This window comes from Taurulus bubalis (genome assembly GCF_910589615.1).
Source record: "Taurulus bubalis genome assembly, chromosome: 7".
Classification (NCBI taxonomy): Eukaryota; Metazoa; Chordata; class Actinopteri; order Perciformes; family Cottidae; genus Taurulus; species Taurulus bubalis.
In genome coordinates, this window is record NC_136595.1 from 11,154,765 (window position 1) to 11,173,132 (window position 18,368).

Below are 18,368 nucleotides of genomic sequence, written 5' to 3' on the forward strand. Positions count from 1 at the left end.
TGTATAAATAGAATGCATTAAAGACAAATACACAAGCAGTCAGGCAGAGAGAGGCAGCGTGACAGAAAGTCGTGCTGACAGAAACCAACATATAGATTGTTTTCCAACATACAGTCCAGTGTTTACATCTGTCAGCTAATGAGAGTATTCCTGAAAGGATGCATGTATTCATCAATTAGCTTATTGACCCCTGTGCTCTGTTTGGGAGGCTTCCCACAGAAAATATTGGGGAAGTGGCTGTGAGCTGCACTTTATCGGAGGTGGTAAAGTACAAAAAGCCACACCGTGATGAGAATCATGCCTGATCAGAAGTGTTTTCTGTTGGTTTCGTCTTTCTAGAAAGAAGAGTCTACACCCCCTTCTCTAAACTGTGAAACTACCGTATCAGCAGAGTGCAGAGCAAACAACGTGCACAGTAGAACAGGTAGATTTTCTTCTTTAAATATTATGCCTTTATTCTCATTAAATTACACATCGGTGCATCAGTTTTTACAAGTACATTTGATTTTACTTCTTTTACTCAAGTAGGATTTTGAATGCCGGACCTTTACTTGTAAAAGAGTAGTTTTACATTAATATAATGGTAGATCTACTTAAGTATTCTGAACACTTCTTCTATCAATCAGTACCACGGGTCGTGCCTTTACTTTGAAAACAAAACATAGGATCAGTTATACAACATTGGAATTACCCATTAAATATCAGAAATATAAAACTGTATTATGTGTCAATGTTAAGTTACGTCTTTATCAACAGACAGTCAACTGGCTGTTCACAAACATTTTCAGACTGACATATTTGGTTTTTCATCTAAAGGCTTCCCTCACCCAACTGTTCGTCAGTATCTGCAAAGCTCACAGAGGAGATACTTTATTTGAGCCTCTTCTCTCCTTCTGTCGTCTCTCTCTCTCTCTCTCTCTCTCTCTCTCTCTCTCTCTCTCTCTCTTTCTCTCTCTCTCTCTCTCCTGTTTCCAGGCCAGCCTTATCTTTTTTTTCCCTTCTCTGTTCTTCCAGGGTTGTGCTCAGTGGCCCAGATCTGCCTGAGACGCCCCGGCACATCTCCTCTTTCTGTCTTCTCTCTCTTCCCTTTCAGGCGTCTCTCTCTCTCTCTCTCTCTCTCTCTCTCTCTCTCTCTCTCTCTCTCTTTCTCTCTCTCTCTCTCTCAACACTCTTGCTCCGTCTGTCTCTGTGTTTAACTTTTTCTCTTCCTCCATCCCAACCTCTACCAAGAGACAGAAAGAGAAGTCATCTTAAACCGAGCACTTTTTTTCTTCCTCTCTACGGGAGCGTTTCGATCTAAATCCATTTTTGAATTCTCGGAGGGATGCATTGGAAAGATAAAGTTATCATCTTTTGTTTGGGAACGAGGAATTCTCAGCAGATTGTGTGGTATGGTCTTAATCATCAGAGAAAAAGTAAACAATACGTTTACTTGCCATTTTGCTAAAGTTTTTTCTTTTCACGTTGACCAAACTCTCGTTTTCGAGCACATGACACAAGGTGACCTTGTTAGTGCCGTTCAATGCATAGAGGTCTAAAACTAAAATATAGACATTACTTTTATTTTATTTTAATAATAATGCATACACGTTGCGACTTGCCAGCTCACCAGCTAGTTTAGTGGTGTTTTGGATGAAAATAAATTCAAAGAAAAGTGCACTTTAGACATTTCTTTATTGCACCGTTAGATTTATTGACATAGTTCCAGATGTAAGAAAGTAAAAGAAACAAATAAACAGATACAGATAAACAAATAAAAGAGATCGGACCAATTTGTTCTGTACACAGGGCTGAGCGAGACATGTTTTGTCCGTCTGCTTCACAAATGTTACAGCGGCTTATACGTGCAGACAGGTGTGCTGAGAGCCACATCTTCAGAGGTGACCGAGACAAATAATCCAAATAAAAAGACTGAAGTATCTTCAGCATCATGCAGAAAAAGCCTTATGGTTTTGTGTGACGGTAAATTACATGTTATGACACATAAGCCATCTTATGTATATCTCTGCACCCTCTGAGGAAGACACAGTTAGGAATGAAAATAATGAACTGTTCACTGTGTTCATTTTGTTTTAACATGGATGACAATACATTATCATCACATGAAAGGGAATTGGGATTACTGTGATGACTAATCTGAAACAGAGAGGACGGACAGGCCTTTAAATTGACTCTTAATGTCAATGTCAGCCTGTGAGAGTGTTTCTGTGGGCTTGTATGAGTCTGTTTGTGTGTTATTTAGTGAGTTAAGGTCACCTTGCAGTGCTGGTGAGGCAGCTGCTTGTCCAACGCTCAGAGCCCCGAGGAGAGAAAAGCAATAGGAGACACACATATCTACTCTAGCAGTGTCATGTCTTACATATTTTGACCTCGAAGGTTTCAACTATTCATAGATCATACTAAGACCAGAGCGACACTTGTTTTTACAAGTTTTAGGTTAATTCGATTAAGCATTTGGAAGACTGAATATGAATCCTTCGTCCTCGAGGTACAACACACCTCCTGTAGAGTATGACTGATCCACATCGCTTCACAGTGTCTCCCATGTTTAACTCTCCAATCCAGATTGCACATGAGGTTTAAACCAGCGGATATCCAACGTGATTTATGACTCAGCTTTCCCCTTGTATTGTGAAATACTAGATAGTTTCACTAGTTCAGGCCTCTGAAAAGAATTCAAATCTGAAAAGGGAGCATCGCTCCCAGGTCCAACCTGTGACGCTGACATATTTTTAGCAGACAAATGCTTCCTGTATTTACCCCACTAGCCCTTGTGACTTTGTGTTTCTGTTCATTCAAGTTCAACATTCTCTCTCTAGTAGCTCCGTTTTAGTCTCCTGGGGGAGAATGCTCCACTATCTTCACTTGGTGCTGGGCAGGCACCGAACAGTGTGGTTTAAAAAAAAAAACACCACAATTTAGTGGTGGTTTTAATTCTAAACCAAGGCTGCACCCTAATGTAACTTAAAGACCGGTTCTCTTCCCTTCCAGCGTGATGAATACAGAACACACAGCAGCCTGATTGCAATAGAACGGTTCACCTTCACCTGAAAAACTCTCTCTGTACACACTGTGAGACCTGCTGCTATCTGGAACAACCTCTCTATCTTTCTGTCATCTCTCTCTCTCTCTCACTCTCTCTCTCTCTCACTCTCTCTCTCTCTCTCTCTCTCTCGCGACCTGGCGAGGAGTCAATCTCTCTTTTTTACTGCCAGCTGATAGCTGTGCATGACTGTCTGGATCTCTATTCATGCGTTCGCTCCATCTATCACCTGCTGCTGCCTCTGTCGTCCCTCTATCGTCTCCTCCCTTCTTCTTCCTCCCCTCTCTGCCTCTTTTCTAAATGAAAACAGATAAGATGCTGTGGCTGTTCATCTCTGCATTGATATCTTTCACCTCATGCCCTTGTCCTTAGTGCGTGAGGTCACTTCAACACTGAAGCACACTATCTGCTGAAAGGAATTGAACCCGTGAAGAAGAAACAACTCAGCCGCTCCTGAAGCGAACTCTGGGTTTTTGCTAGTTTGCAGGGTTTTCTCACTGCACAAGAGCCCCCATTTGCATAAACACCCTTTAGTAAGTTTTTATCCTTAAAGCCTTTCCTAACAGTCCGTGGAAATTGCACTGTGAGCAGTTGCCATGGTAACCGGGGACTCGATTGCACAAAATTACCATAAAACACTAATTAAAAAAGCTTGGCTAAGAGCACCATTTTGACAGCTTTATGCAGCGCTGCTGAACCAGTCCCTCAGGTGAGGGAAATGGACTGGGAATTATTTCAACAGCCACTGCACAACATTTTATAATTCAGTGGACTGACAACGTAGTGAGTCCTGGGTGTAAAATGTGTCTGTTAGGATATGTCAGCTGAGTCGTTGTGATGTGTCAGGTTTGGGGCTTTGTGGTTTGGACCATTTTTAATGAATCAATTTAGTTTTTTGCCTGACTTTGACAAAGGATATTCTATTTGTATTTGTTTTAAATCTTTTATTACTCCCACAAGGGGAAATTTATGCTCTGCATTTTAACCCATCTTTAGTAATTAAGAGCAGTGTGCTGCTGTGAAGCTCAAGGACACTTCGACATGCAAACTATGGGGAGACCAGGAATCGAAGCAGCTACCTTGTGGTTTCAGGACGACCACTCCCCATGAGCTACAGCTGCCACGCGTTCTCTTACACAAGTTGCACAGCTACCAGCATACCAGCAGTGATGCATACACTGATGGCCATAGCCCACACTTAACCTTGCATATGGAGAGAAGTAGTAGTGAAAGTGGTAGCTGGGATGTGCTGAACTAAACAGCAAATGTTTAGATCAGCCGTTTCTGGAGTATTGACGGGATTTGGGACAATCAGTGGATGTCCTGGTGGCTTCGGGGTTTAAGATGCTGACCATTTAATCTCAACATGGGGTCCTGATGGAGACTTTTGCTGCATGTCATGTCTCCTCTCACTACACATTGTCAGTCATCTCTCAACATCAGGCAAAGAGGCCTGAAAAAAGAAAAGAAAACAAAAAACAAAAAGGACAATGGCATGTCTTTTGATGTGTGTCAACCTGCAAAGTCACATGTCAAGATGCCACCCGTGTCTGTTGCCTTTTTGACCCCATCTGTTTTTCACACAGACATTCATTTCTTGTCCTGGTTCAAATGTCTTCTTTCCAAGTTTGATGTAGTTGATCTATCCAGTACTGCTATAATGGCAGAGGATATTATTTATTGACATGGGAAGGCCTTCAAATTATTCTCTTTTTTGACCACCATTCTCATAGATAAATGGGCCCAACCCGACCAGCATAGTTTAGCTAACAACAAACAACTTGCACAGCATGTACATATTCATCTCCACTCCTCTAGTCTATAAGAAAAATACAGATTCACCTGGAGGGCAGTCACAGCTACACCACTTGTCTGATTTTGATGAACAGACCACAGACACAACAGACCAGACACCTTTCCTGTCTGGACAGAGAAAGAGAGAGAGAGAGAGAGAGAGAGAGAGAGAGAGAGAGAGAGAGAGAGAGACAGGAGGACCCCTGTCGAGGCGAGGAGGCGGCTCCATGACAACACACTGGTGTTAAACAAACTAGTCACGACACTAAAGGCGCTCTGGAAAATGTCTAAACACGATGCCATCGCTACGGCGACGTGGGCATCCCAAGACAAATTCAGGCCAGTCTGTCAAGGGTGAGACACTTCACTCCCACATACCTGGGCACCACCGAACCTCACCATCACGATTCAGAGCGCTTTAATAAGCAACACAAACAATGCATTGTCCTTGTAGAACCATTAGTCAAACTAATGAGGGATGAAGTTTGTGTTACTGCAGAGACATTAATTCTGAATCTTCACACTTAAGTTGCAAATATTCTCATAATCAAAAAGGAGCAATACGTCATTGCCACGAATGCAGTTTGAGACTGTCTAGTTGCTGTGTGTCACTCCCCCGCCCTTCCACCTCTCTCTGTTTCTCTGTCTTCCTCTCTCTAACGCTGGCGCTTCCCTATATGTGGTTCAGACTTGTAAACCAACTACCTCAATGGAGAATTAATGGCAATGTGGAGTAACTTATACCTAAATGATAAAAAGATAAAAGATCATTGTGATGACTTTTCCAGAGATGTATTCATAAATCCCTGGGCATTGCTATGGTATCTGATAAGCCTTCAAGCTTTTGTGAAACTAAATATTTCAGATAAAAGCTCCCAATCTATTATGAAACAATTTAAACCAATATGTATCCTCATGCTTCCATCTGTCCGTTCATCTATACATAATCCATTTCTATGCCAATCTTTATCCCATTCAGTGACACTGTACAAACGGATAATAGCAGGGTATTACACCAGCAAAAAACAACAGAAAATGTAATAGAAATTTGTATTTATCAACCAACATTAAAATATTCTGTAACGGTTGTTTCCAACTTAGGGGTTGTGACCCCTAAAAAAGGGACACAAGATGAATAATAGGAACTCATTGTTCAAAGACATGAGATCCCTGAGTGAACACTATCTAGTGTACGGTAGGTGAACAGTCAACAGGCAATGAGCCCTGAAGACTGCATGCTCGAGGCCGCAGGACAGGATGCCATGCTATAGCTGCCATGCAGGCAGCGAAATGGACACCTATAGAGCCCATAAGACATATACTGATGAGATATATAGGCCCAATCCTAATCTCCATGCTCACAGACTTTAGGCGTGAGGGTTTAGTTCTCTCGCAGACATTTTAAGCCCTTCCTGAACCCTTTCCCTAAGTCCGCATTTCTGCAGACTTTGCTCAAGGGAATTACCCACAATTCACTTCAATGTGACGTTAAACACGGGGTCACCGGTGGAAGCAAAAAAGGAAAACAAAGTGGACGGCACATGGGTGCTCAGCCTGGCAAATTACATTTACTCAGAATCATTAAGGATTAAAGATGGAACATTAAAACACATGAACATCGGAGGAATGGAAAGCAGAGATTATATGACACCGATTTATTCATCAAACATTTAATTTAGTCTTTGAAGCTGTTTGACAAAAACAAGTAAATGGATTATTTGAAATTACCTTTCATTTTGAGAGGAAAGAGCCTAGACGATGTTCAAATCAGATACAAAGTATCAAATAAATACCCACAGTTGGACATCATATTTCTTGACGTTGTCATTGTAACGGGATATGTTGCATTCAAGTGTTGTCCCATTCATATTTACATAATTTCAAGCCCTCACAGCCTCTCACACTCTCATACTCACACAGTAAATCCATGAGGGTTCAGGGTTTAAGGTAGGGGGGACACTGGGATTGGGCCATATTCTATACGGGCCGAAGGTCAACAAGAGGAGTAAAGTAGGCAATGAAGAAAAAGAAGAAGAAGAAGAAGAAGAAGAAGAAGAAGAAGAAGAAGAAGAAGAAGAAGAAGAAGAAGAAATGAAGAGGAAGAAGAAGAAGAAGAAGAAGAAGAAGAAGAAGAAGAAGAAGAAATGAAGAGGAAGTCAATGATGCATTAAACAGTGATGCTTTGGACACACACACACACATATAGTCACATGCTGCGCTACACACTCATGGATGGGCACACACACACACTCAGTGACACAGTATGTTACACACACACTGGTCTAATGGTCTCACGTGTCGTGGAGTGGTCTATTAACATTCTCCACACATCGGTGCCTACAGTGAGCTTGGGGACTTTGCTCTCAAACGTAAAGAAAAAACATTGTCAAACAAAATTACCGCACCGCATCTCATCCCGGAGATGAACTCACGAAAGGAAGAGAATCATCAAATGGAGCATCGTTCAGATCGTGTTCACTGAGAGAAAATTAGGCTCATCTTGTCGTGTCTCACAGCACTTTCACATTGTATGCTTTCTGCTCGTAATATTATAGTAATGACTGTTTGACCTGCTGTACTAAACTCTAAGCCAAAAAGCGTTGTGTGGTGCCAAAAATATTATTAAAATGGCATGTATCATCATAAAGCATTATCTTCTTTTCTCTAAGATAACAGTACACCCTTTTGACATTAAAACATAACAATAGAAGATTCTCTGGCAGTCACTTGTCAAAGCAAGAAAAGCACAAGTGGGACCAATAACTTTAATGACGGCTCTGTTCCATTAGTGTTATTAGTCACACCTGAGGGTTTCTTGTTATGACAAATCAAAATGCATACTGTGAGAAAGGTCCATTATTACTGTTTACTTGTGGGGGAGGCCTTTCTTCTTCTTTCTTTCAGGGAAAAGTAAGTGGTTTGAGGAGTTCCTTACTGCCAGTCAAATCATTCATTACTGACTGCTACTAAAGACAGGGGGGAAATACATTTCCTTCCTCTGAGCCTAAAAGGTGGCATCGTGCAAAATCACCATTTCGTCTTCTGATGCTGCTGGTGGAAGCAGCTCAGTTTTAGCAAAGCAGATAACTCGCTCCTCGTCTTATACTAAGCAGTGGTGGACTACCACTGTCAGCGAGACAAAATCCTTATGAATGCAATTTTAAAGAATCATAATGCAAAAAAACAGCCGCAATAAGTATTTTCTGGGTATTAAAGCCTGACATATCTTATTCCCCTGTGCCATAGTTGTCCAAAACACATATTAAAAACACATCAACAAGCCACATTGTTGCACTGCGTGACATGTTCCTTCATTATTAAAAACACACACAGTTTATTTTAAGTCGACCAAATATGCAGCTGAAAATAGTCCCCAATGTGTAACGTTTGCTCCAAACTCCGGCTTGTTTTCGAAAGTTATCTAGCCTTCATGAAAGATTTAACTATATAATTGTGAGCTATTAATCAGTGTTGGAAAGTAATTAGGGCTGCATGGCGGTGTAGTGGCTCACCTTGCAAGAGTAGTTCTTCTTGCAAACTCACACTCTATGTGGACACTTTGCATGTTCCCCCCGTGTCAGCGTGGGTTCTCTCTGGGTTCTCAGGTTTCCTCCCACAGTACAAAAATGTGCAGTTTATGTTAATTGATTACTGTGTCAGTCCTGCGACAGTGTGGCAACCTGTCTACTTATAATTTATGAAACATAATTAAAAGGTTAAGCAGCAGCAGATGAAGCTCAGAGGAAGTTGCTGGCAACAGCTGTCAATTTAGACAAAATCATGGCGGCCCTCTTCCAACCCATTCAGCTACAGTCATCATATCCAGCACCCAGATTGAGCTCATCAGATGTCCACTCATCAAATCTTCAGCGTTCTCTTCATCTCATCACCACTGCGAGAGTCTCGACTCAATGGGAGGGTTTCCTATTCTACTCATGGCTTCATCACCCCCGGAAAATAGATGACGTCACGATGGGGTCACATTATTGTCCTTTGTTCAGTCAGAATAAAGTCTCTACTGATGAACATAACATAATTAAATTAGCCCCACTTTTACCAGCTGTGACATGAAAGTGATGTACACATGATTGCATAAATAATGACTGTACAACCCAATAATATAACATATATTATTCTGAAATGAGCCATTCTGCATGAGTAGTTTTACTTTTGGTACTTAAATATATTTTGATGCTAATACTTTTGTACTTTTTTAATGATTTTTCACTTAACAAAGTATATCCAAACTGTGCTATTGTTACCTTTACTTCAGTACAATATTTGAGTACTTATTTTACTAGTGCCATTAATAATGTTTTTAGTAGGAGTGAATGGGTTGGGACTGAGAGCAACAGGCTGTTGTTTTTTGGTCTTGTCCAGGGATTTGTTGACAGTAACAAAACGGTATACACAAATGGCAAACTTCCCCTTTAAGCCAGAACCTAAACACATAAACAAAGAGAGATGGTGATCACAGAGGGAAAAGCTGTCCTTTTGAGATGATGGAATGGCGGAGAGCAGCGAACCCCGGCTCATATTGAGACGAGCCATCTCTCACGTCTCTTCCTGTCTGATAGCCAATGACAGCTGAGGCGAGACAGACAGAGCAGGACAGGAGGCAGATGCTGTGGATTTGGAGCGATTACTCTCCTGCTCTCGACCCGTTCTTCTTCACTGCCTGACTTTGTCTCTCTGTTCACTCCGCTCTTCTTTTTCTCGAATTATCCCAAAAGGATAAGCATAACAGAGGATGCTACTAATTCTAAACACATGTGCATCACAGTCACATGCGTCTCTGTGTTTCTGCTTTTCTTTCCATCTCATCTGTGCTTTTTCATTTATGGAGGCTGAGGCTATTTCTGCTACAATAACATGGGCATTATTAATAGACTCAATAGCTTCAAATTACCTCCATGATAAAAGCTGTGACGGATGAGAGGATCTTAAAGACTCTAACAGACGCTCGGGGGTCGCTCTCTGTCTCCCTTCTCGTTGAAGGGAGACCTTAGACCAGAGGCCTTTGTCTCATTAAGAAGAGACTGGGTCGCCCTCGGCAACACGTGGACCAATCCGCAAAGGATGCAGGCAGACCTGTGAGATGGTCACACTTTGCATCCCATTTCCAGGAATCATTGGTTCAGTTCGACTTGGCACATGTTTTGGGAAAGCCAACAAAGTCATACTTACATCAGAAGTAGTAGGAGTAGGTGCTTTAGGAGAAGTACTGACTTTTTACATAATTTAAAGCATCTGTAGTGGGCATCCTGACAGCTAAGATGCTTTCAATGGATTATGACTAAAACGTCAAATCTAAGAGTGGACAGCTGTGCTCTACAAGGGACTGACTTTTTAAACATTACAGTCAGCTACAGTATTTTTCCGCTGTATAAACACATTTGCAATGGAACAAATATGATTTAATTTACTCACTTTGTTTCAATGTTGTCTTTGAGCTTATTTTAGAGCTTTGATATAAGTTACTTTGATACGGATCTTGTGGTTTCTGTCAAACAGAAATTTGGAATAAGAACACAACTAATCAAAGCTAAGTGTCAGGATCCCTGTCTGACCCATGATGTGTTAAACCCGTTTCCTCCAAATCTCCTCTCCTCTTGTGTCTGTCTTTCCTCTGTTTGTTTTGTGTGCCATGTGTTTGTGTTCTCGGGCCCGCCTCCTGAGACCTCCCATGGGTGCACCCTTGATTGGCACACAGCTGCAGACAATCTGGCTCGTCACCTGCAGTATATCAACCCTGGTCCTGCAGGCCTGGGTTGTCAGTCTGTTTCGTCTTCTGCCCTGGTAGTCGCCGCCACGCCGTAAGTTCGCTGCATTTCGTTGTCCATGGACTAAACCCTGTATTCTCTCCGGTCTAGGTATTCCTCCTCCTGTGTGTAGTCACAGGACTCACATCGTGACCTGGCCGCCTTGTCCTCCTCCGGTGTCTAGTCACGGGACTCGCACCGTAACCTGCCTGCCCTGCCTTCCTTCGGTGTCGAGCCACAGGACTCACACCACGGGCTCCCCACACACCCACATACATTTTGTTTAGATGTTCTGCAAATCTATGCGTTAAAGACTTCTTGTTCAGGAGACTTGATTGTCCTTCCAAATTTTGTCTTGAGTAACATTTATTTGATTCAACTTCCTGTCACTATGAACTCTAAACTACTGCCTTTTGTGAAAAAGTAAAACTAAAACAGATTTCCCAACCTATAAGATCATATAGGCTACATGCCCTCTACTTGAAGTGACATTCATATGCACAAACAGGACAGTACATACTGACAACAGAATAAGATGCCCAACTAGAGTCACATAACTATTTGATTTCTCCCTGAGTGGGGCATTCAAAATGGGTTTGTGGGTGGAAAGAGAAACCTTGTCCTGTAGGCAAGTTCCCAACAGAGCAAGCAAGACACATGGAGGTAAATAAAACTGCATACACACACACACACCTTGCAGACTCAGCAGAAATGCTGGGTCACACTGTGCGACACATTGGACAAGTGTGAAAGACTCAGCTATGCACACACTGAGTGTTCAACACCTTACTACTGTCCTGTCAGGTTGTTTAACAACTGCATGGTTACCCAATGGTTTCTGCCAAACTGTTAATGTGTCCATTATCAACATACAAGTGAACAATATGCTGCTGCCACATCATGTGAATCCCAGCAGCAGCTCCTTTTATGTTCTATATCAAACAGTAGTGAGTCACATATGTTGCCGTGCTGCCCCACCACTGTCCCCTGAAGAGCTGCATGATCTCAAAGATAAATAGACCCCTATTTGGCACACATATGATAATATAAATCATTATGTGCTGTAGATATTCTTCATTTCATTATTCTTATGTCTATAAGAGTTCAGGTTGTGCGAGGTTAGTTGAACAAATATTGTAATAAGTGTCTGAGAAACGTCCGGTGGTCTGTCCCTCAAGGTTCCACGCTTTGCACTACAACACCCACACATGTTATCAGTATACTGACATTAGGGAAGCAGACTGGTCGTCGCACGTCCCAGTCTTGTGAGAAAAGATGAGGACACGATTCTCCTCTTTTTGGACGGGTTAGAGCCAATTAAATGTAAGATGTTCATGACGGAAAACCGTGTATTAAAGAGACGAACTTCCGGCTGTTCGGGAGTGTTTTGGTTGGTCAACCTGCGTGTTGACTGGACGACTCCCTGCTATCGCGATTGCATGCTTGCTACTTTGCTTGTGATCAAAGAAAATAAATCAGAGAGAAGTTGTCAAACTAAATTCTTCCCGAGGCTACACCAGGCATCCAAAATGATTACACGCTAACACATAGCTACAATATCCATGCCTGGGTTTCTCCTTGTCAGTGACAGGTCATTTTGGGCATTCTTGTAGCTGTCACTGTGGATAAGGAAATACTTTTTGTGTGACAGAGAAGAACAAGGAGCTCTGTGACCTGTCCCGTCACTGTTTCATAGAAAAGATGCCCGGTGAGCAACAGCTGTGGACACGTAAAACTTGAAGTAAAGCCGGAGGAATCACATGACACTGTTGCAACGGGCATTTCAAACTTCAGGGTACAACTTTGGCTCGCAACCACTCAAAACAAAGGAGAAACAAATGTATTAAAATAACAATGACAATGTAGGAGAGTTAAAAGACAAACAATGCTGCAGAAATAACATCTCCGGTTCGTATCCTAGTTCAAATTAAACTTTAAGTTGAGCTATGATGCACCATATGAGGAATTAATCAATTAAAATGCAATGCAAACTGGTAAAATGAATATAAGAAATAGGGCTGCACTTATATTAATACTAATATTATATACTTAATACTTATATTAATTATATTATATATTAATATTTTTATTTTCTTCTGTTCATTTATTAATTGACTGATTGTTTTGGTTATAAAATATCAGAACATGTGTGATATGTTCCCAGGGCCCAAGATGATATCTTCATCTTTTTTTTTATCAGACCAACAACAACAAAAGTAACAAAACATCCACTGAAACCTGAAATCTCTGAATTATCGATACCCATTATTGAGTATGGGTATACTCTGATGGAGGGGTGTAGCGAAAGCTTAATTAAGGGTATAGATCTCACGCCCGCGCAACGCTGCCTGCGTGAGCAACACTTGACGGCTCCCTCAAGGAACTGCTGTGGCTCGCAAACGTGGGTTTCTGCTGCTGCTGTCATTTATTTCTACATAGAAGCTCTATGTAGAAATAAATGGCCATTTAATTTGATTATAAACATAATGCATATTCATGTTAGACATTAAATAGTTAAGAAGCGTATTATCATTTGTACATAATAAAAATAATGTTCCACAGTTAAAAGCTGGTACTCTATTAATTTATGGAGCCGTACAAGTCGCTGCATTTTCTACAACATTGTACTGCAAATAATTCAGGAATAAGAGTCTGGTGTATTAACAAATGGGGTCCTTTACACAGAAACACTTTTCTAAAGGTTTAAATGGTTTATTTGATAAGGGGACAGTGCACATTAATAAAAACATTTAAGTAAATGCGCCAGAGTTATCCTGCGTTCACACCAAACGTTGCGATTTTGACGCGCCAGTAGATTACATGCAAAGTCAATGCACAGATGCGAATGACGCACATTTCTGCCGGGCGGCGTGAATGACGCGAATAACGCGCCGCGAATAATTCGCCTCTTTCGCGAGAGTTTAAATTGTTCAACTCGGGCGAAAAATGTGCGTGGCGTAAGGCAATGAGCGTTGAGAAGCTCCGTCCGTCATCACCGCCATCCTGTCGCTGCTGAATCAAACTGTTGCTGGTCCGCCTGAAGTAGCGCTGGTAGCGGCTTCATTCAGACGCTGTTGTGGGACTACAGATAATATTATGAACCCAGACACGATGGAGTTTGATGTTCCAACGTATGTGGAATTTACACACCAAGTATAAAGCAGAACCAGTTGTTATTTTCATGGTGGATGGCAGAAACGGTAACTGTTTTTACGAAGATAAGCCACAGAGATAAGCCACGCCCCCTTCCAAGCGTGGGTAACTTCGCGACACGCTTGGTGTGAACACAGCATTATTGTCGAGCAAGTAAACTGACGCGAGTAACGCGTCGTGAATATTTACAACGCGTTTGGTTTGAACGCAGCATTAGCCAAGAGCCTATTTTTCATCTGTAGTCCCGAGGCAGATGTTAAAAAAGCAAACCATGAAACTGAAATAAGATTAAATATACAAGGTTATAAAATGTTCACGCTTTTACAATGGGTGCACAAAGTGAGAATATTAAAATACATTGTATCCTCATTCAAGAGACATTTTCCAGTACTAACAAGACAACACAGAGGCTCACAAATTCAACACACACAAAGCAAATGAAAAAAAAAAAAGCACACAATTCAGAATTGTAACTGATCGAAACCCGCAAAATCTGACTACTTAAAGGAATACATGATGTAATATAGAAATAGCAGATTCCTCCAGTTCGACTGTACGGGGCTGTACTGAATCTCTTATTCGAGCCAAAGAATTATGTCACCTTGGAGAGAACAATGTGCATGATGCAACCATGGCAACATTGTCACTGAGACTGGAGAAGGGACAGAACGGATGCTCTCACATGAATCTGGACTCGCAAGAAAGACAAAATCACATTAAAACCGTCTAAATTAACAAAATGGATGAGATGAATTCATCCAGTGAGCCTGTGTGAACCTACAGTACAGTATGTGCCGTGACCAAGAGGATAACGCTTCTGTCTGCTTCTCCTCCTCCTCTCCTCTGTGCTTCTCTAAAAATCCTGCAAAGGTTCCTCCACATGGATTTGGCGGTTTTAGAGTCTTCAAGTCCATACTCCAAAATCTGATAAAAATGCAGTTGCCATAGGCTTAAAAGGTGGCTGTAAAATGTTTGCAGCTTTGGTCAGTTTGAACTCCAGTTACAAAGGACTTATGACATATATAATAGAATATCACAATGTCTTCTCAGAAGAAATGATGAAAGTTGGAACGTGAGCTTTAGTTTTCAGCATAATTGAATGTTGAATCAGAAAATACTGAAAATATCCATAAAAATGCTCAAGTAGATGCCTTGACATATCTTCTTTAGTCCAGCCACAGGTCAAAAAAACGAATATATTCAGTTTATGATGATATGAAACAGGGAAAAGGCTGAAAACCTTAATATTGGAAAAGAAGGAATTACATTATTTTTAAAATGTATTGCTGAAGTTAATTAGCCGATGGTTGCAGCATGTGCGTGAAGATATCCTATTTGCTTCCACGTTGAGCTGTCTCACTCTTTGAAGCTCCAAAGAGCATTTATTGATCACATTTTGGCAAAGATGCGATAGTCAAAGACTGTTTTTGTGGCTTCATTAATCCAATGAGACTCTTCATCAGCCTCTTCAGCCCCAACACATCACAACCACCACAACCATCACACCCCCAGAAACATCACAATCCATCCTCATCATCTGCAGAGGAACTCTCTGTCCCCCCTTTCCCTCACTGGGTCTCTTTCCCTTGGCCCGTAACCATGACGATGGGAGCCGGTTCCATGGATACAGTCACTAGGCAACCGGCAGCATCAGCAGCAGCAGGAGCAGCAGCGTCCTGTCAGAGCTACAGCGGAGCGGCACAGAGAGCTGCCTGCAAGTTTGCTCTTTGAAGAGGAAATGTTAATGCATTTATCGTGTCTTGCATCTGAAGCCTTTTACATTCCACTCAGCACGAGAGGTGCCGACTGCAATTTAGAATAAGTCACAAGAGGACTTGATGAGAAAGTAGAACTATAGCCGGACTAAAATGGGTTCAGTGTGTGTTAAATAATATACATACTTTATAACTATACAGTACTTTCACCATCATTACTCTGCTTCCCTGCTTCTTAATATCACTGAAGGCGTGTATCTCACATAAAAGACATCAACTAAAGATATAAGAGCAATTGCATCTTACTTTCATTATTATTTTCTTGATCATTTAATAATTAGTTTGCTCTATAAAATGTCATAAAATGCTGAAAAGTCACAATGTTACCTTAAAACAAGTGCAGTGGGGTGGAAGAAACTCAGTGTCTTCCATGTACACCCAAGTACATTCAATTGGAGTAAAAGCACAGAAGTATAATCAGCAAATGTACTTAAAGTATAGAGTAAAATAAATTGACCAAACGCTGTTATGTATAGATCTTTTATATTAATATGTTTTATAAAAAGACATTCTGTAAAAGATTAACTCCTAAAAAACGCAAGAATATGTATTTTACTTAAAGCGACTTATTTAAAATATGATCAAAGCATGAGTGTCTATATTTTGAATCAAGAGAGACCAAAGCGCCATTGCTGCCCTTAAATTATGAAAAAGTTTCTAAAAATCTTGAAACAAGTTGAAGGAACTAAAACCTTAGGGACTCAATTTCAGACTGAAATAACTTGATAAGAGGGATATTTTAACCAGAGATGAATGAACTGTGGTGGAGTAGACGTTTGAAGTAGCACACAATGAAAATAACCACATAAAGCACCTCAGAACTTTACCGTGCTTGAGTAAATGTACCTGGTTGCATCGCCACTGGAGCACACTTCTACCAGGTAATTCAATACTTTTTTTAGCACAGTTACAGTATCAATTTAGCAACCTGGACCTCTGGGCTCCTTGATGCCAGTGAAAGAGACCAAAAACTAATGACACATCACGGCCCGTTCGTAAAATGATACAAAATAAGGCGATTAGCAGTGGCTGCAAACCCCTGCTCATCTCATTGGCAACACAGACAGAGACGCTTTGAAAAAGGTTGCATTGAAGATTGTGATTAAATATTCCCTTTGATTAGAAGAAGCTCTTTTTTGCATGTTGCTTTAGTGCCCCGGCTGCAAGTGAGAAAGACACTCGGTATGTGTGCAGGTTAGCGATAAGGCTGCAGTGGAAAAACATTACAGCACATAACTACAGAAATTATGATCCACACAATAAACGTGTTCAACCTTGTACAGGTGTATTACAGCAGCAATAAAGCATTTAGCCGAATGGTTCACAAGCCTTTGTCATTACGAGCGTGACTGATACAGCTAAATAATGGGCAAGATAGGCTAATAAGCTACAATACCTCAGGCTGCAGGATTTAACAGGTGTGTGTGTGTGTGTGTGTGTGTGTGTGTGTGTGTGTGTGTGTGTGTGTGTGTGTGTGTGTGTGTGTTAATGTCTTATATGGAAGCATAAAGCTATCATAGCTGAATGGCTGGGGGCTACATGTCAAGATAGGAGGGTATATGACACTGCACCATATATCATCCTTATACACACACACACACACACACACACACACACACACACACACACACACACACACACACACACACACACACACACACACACACTCCCCGCTCTCTCCCTCTCTTCCTGCAGTCATGGCTGTTTCATTAGCTCATCACAGAGCTCGAGAGGCCCGTAGATGAAGGTCTATGAAATGATGTGGGGAGCATTTTTATAAAAATAAAAGTGAGAAAAAAAATATATAAATTATTATATAGCCTACAATCTACAGTGAAATGAGTTGTTCCAAATATGAAATAATGTCATTATTTGTCGCATGATATCAGCCTAATTAAACATTAATGGTCAGGAGAAAATCATGTGTATATGACAGAAATGTATAGAATAAAAAAATGGCATTTTATGCAATGAGGTCAGGATGAAGAACCACAGATTCCTCATATGTCGATATGAATGAGATTATTATTTAGGGATCATTAACACAGACTGAATGACGAGTACTGCAGCAGGTAGAGTCAATCTGGTTGCCTTACGTTGAAGAGTAGAGTAGTTATCCATCTGGCAAGCTGCTGGTGGCGGATCCGGGTTTTTTCTTCTTCTTTTTTTCTTTTTTTTGTTGTCCTTAAATCACTCTGCTTGCCCCCGTGGACGCCGCAGCACCGGACAGGATCAGTCTACCGGGGCGAACCGAGCCGGTGTAAAACCAGAGCAGGTACCCGCGCGACCAGCCGCATCTTCAGTCACCCCGAGGCCAGAAAACGGAGGAGGAGAGCGCATCAAGCCGGGCAGCGAGACTCATGTCCGGATCGCTCGGTACGGTTTTAAATCCAAGTCGGTTCCACACCGTTTTCAGTCAGATCTCCTCAGTGGGTTTCGTTGCAAGATACCTCGCTCCGCCTCCAAAAAAAAAAAAAGAAGCCAAGATGCGGGCACTCCGGGAGAGAGAAAGGTCAGTGTACGGTTATGAAAATCACACCAGGTGAACGGATCCGTGACCGAGAGAGGAGCGGTGCTGCCCTTCTTCTTCCTCTTCTTCCTCCTCTCCGTTACCGTAAACCCCGCTGCAGGGAAAACACATTCAGCAGGAGCGTCTCCTCCCATCTATCCCCCGTAGAGAGAGAGAGAGAGAGAGAGAGAGAGGGGAGAGAGGAAGGGAGAGAGGAAGGGAGAGAGAGAGATGGATGAAGATGGAACGAGGACGCCGGAGTAGGTGCGTTTGCGCGTGCGCATGAATGTGCGCGCCAACGTGTTGTAAACCTAATTGTGCACGGGTATGTG

General features: G+C 41.7%; 1 protein-coding gene across 1 annotated transcript in view; it reads right to left on the bottom strand.

Moving 5' to 3' along the window:
* Window positions 1-17,648, bottom strand: part of lrrc7 (leucine rich repeat containing 7) — a gene marked incomplete at both ends in the record, with an annotated part of 60,212 nt that extends 42,564 nt beyond the window's left edge. The window contains one exon of the mRNA XM_079221261.1: window positions 17,624-17,648. Within this exon, the coding sequence (XP_079077387.1) occupies window positions 17,624-17,648 (25 nt within the window). The remainder of the gene's footprint in view (window positions 1-17,623) is intronic.
* Window positions 17,649-18,368: the final 720 nt, after the last annotated feature.